The 1,539-nt window shown below is 58.7% G+C and overlaps 1 protein-coding gene across 1 annotated transcript; it reads right to left on the reverse strand.

Annotated features, from left to right (window-relative positions):
- Window positions 1-100: 100 nt before the first annotated feature.
- On the reverse strand, window positions 101-1,313 carry H310_14570 (hypothetical protein; the record flags this gene model as incomplete). The annotated part of the gene is made up of 2 exons (XM_008882451.1): window positions 101-106; window positions 156-1,313. The coding sequence occupies 2 exons, from the start codon at window positions 1,311-1,313 to the stop codon at window positions 101-103; spliced, it is 1,164 nt and encodes a 387-aa protein (XP_008880673.1).
- Between the last annotated feature and the right edge of the window lie 226 nt (window positions 1,314-1,539).

Here is a 1,539-nt window from a genome sequence, read left to right on the forward strand (position 1 = left end):
GTGAATGGCAGCATGCTGTCGATTTGGTCGAGATCGCTCGAGAATCGATTCAAGGTGCGGCCGATAGGAGTGACGTCGAAGAACGAGCTGATGGGGGCGTTCACGACTTTGCGGAACAAACGCTGATGCAATGTCTTGGAGCAGCGCAGGCACACCAGTAGCACAAACAAGCTTCGACCCCACACCAGCACCATTGCCATAGCTGCGAGCACCACGTACGTCACGGTCGACGAGCCATTGTTGCCTGGGTGTTTGGCCCAGTACCCCATGAACCAATCGGCCATCGTCAAGTCAGCCTGGGATAGCGTGTACGCAGCTGCAATGGCCGCCACGACCAGCCATTGATTCCAGCCTGAAGCGCTGAAGTAAGACGCATAAGTTGCAAACATCACGTTGCCGACCCTGCGTTCCTCCTTTGTCATCAACTCGCCGCCCTTGACCTGTGCGCTCACTGTGGGTTGTGTCGCAGCATGTGTTGGCGGGGAGGCATCAACCTTGTCGGAGGAGCTCATAAGGTGTGGAAAGGCGTCCTTGATGGAGTCGAACGAGCCGTCGCCGACGATCGCGCCGTCCTCCATCACGACCACGCGATCCGCGTGGGGGAGGAAGTGGTAGTGGCTGTTCAACACCAGCACGACCGTCTTGTCCTGCAACATCCCTTGCACGCACTCCCGGAACACCGCGCCGGCCACATGGACGTCCAGCGCACTCAACGGGTCGTCCAGCAGGATGAGGTCGGCGGCGTCCGACCGGTACATGGCTCGGGCCAGACTCACGCGGGCCTTCTGGCCGCCACTCAAATTGATGCCTCGCTCGCCGATCTCGGTCTGGTCGCCGTCCGGCAGCATGGCCAGGTCCGGCTTGAGCTGGCATGCCGACAGCACTCGGTCGTACTTGTCGGCGTGCATGTCGGCGGTGAACAGGATGTTGTTTTGGAGTGTGGCGTGCTGGATCCACGCTTCTTGATTGGCGTACGCGACGCGTCCGGCGACGGTGCGGGTGCCGCCGACTTGGTGGATTTCGCCCAAGATGGCGCTGACGAGGCTCGACTTGCCGCTGCCGACTGGACCGACCACGATGGTCAGGGTCTTCGGGACAAGCGTCAACGTAATGTCCTTCAGGGTCATGGGGACAGGGGACGTGATCGAGGTAGAACAAGAGCCTTCATGACTCCACGAGAAGTGTGCATTTTGGAATTCGACTTTGACGCAGCCATCATCGCTAGCCTGAATGGCAGCCTGTGTTGCGACTTCTTTGGCTGCCATGAACTTACCAACGCGAGCGCATGAGGCCACAGCTTCGGATGCGCACATGACAGAGCTCGAAAAGTTTGAATATGGAATTCTGGCCACGTTCACGTACGCTATGATAGTGAATGCCAGCGGTGTGGTGAGTTCGTTGCCTTGAGCGATGTATACAGCAAGACACAAAGCCAGAGAAAAGACCGGGGCAACGGACAGCACGACTGTGTTGAGCACGCGTTGGTACTGGTACGATCGGAGCAGGGCTAGTTCCTTGGCGCGGATGGTTTTAATGCGC

The sequence above is a fragment of the Aphanomyces invadans genome (genome assembly GCF_000520115.1).
Source record: "Aphanomyces invadans strain NJM9701 unplaced genomic scaffold supercont1.75, whole genome shotgun sequence".
NCBI classification, from domain to species: Eukaryota; Oomycota; class Saprolegniomycetes; order Saprolegniales; family Verrucalvaceae; genus Aphanomyces; species Aphanomyces invadans.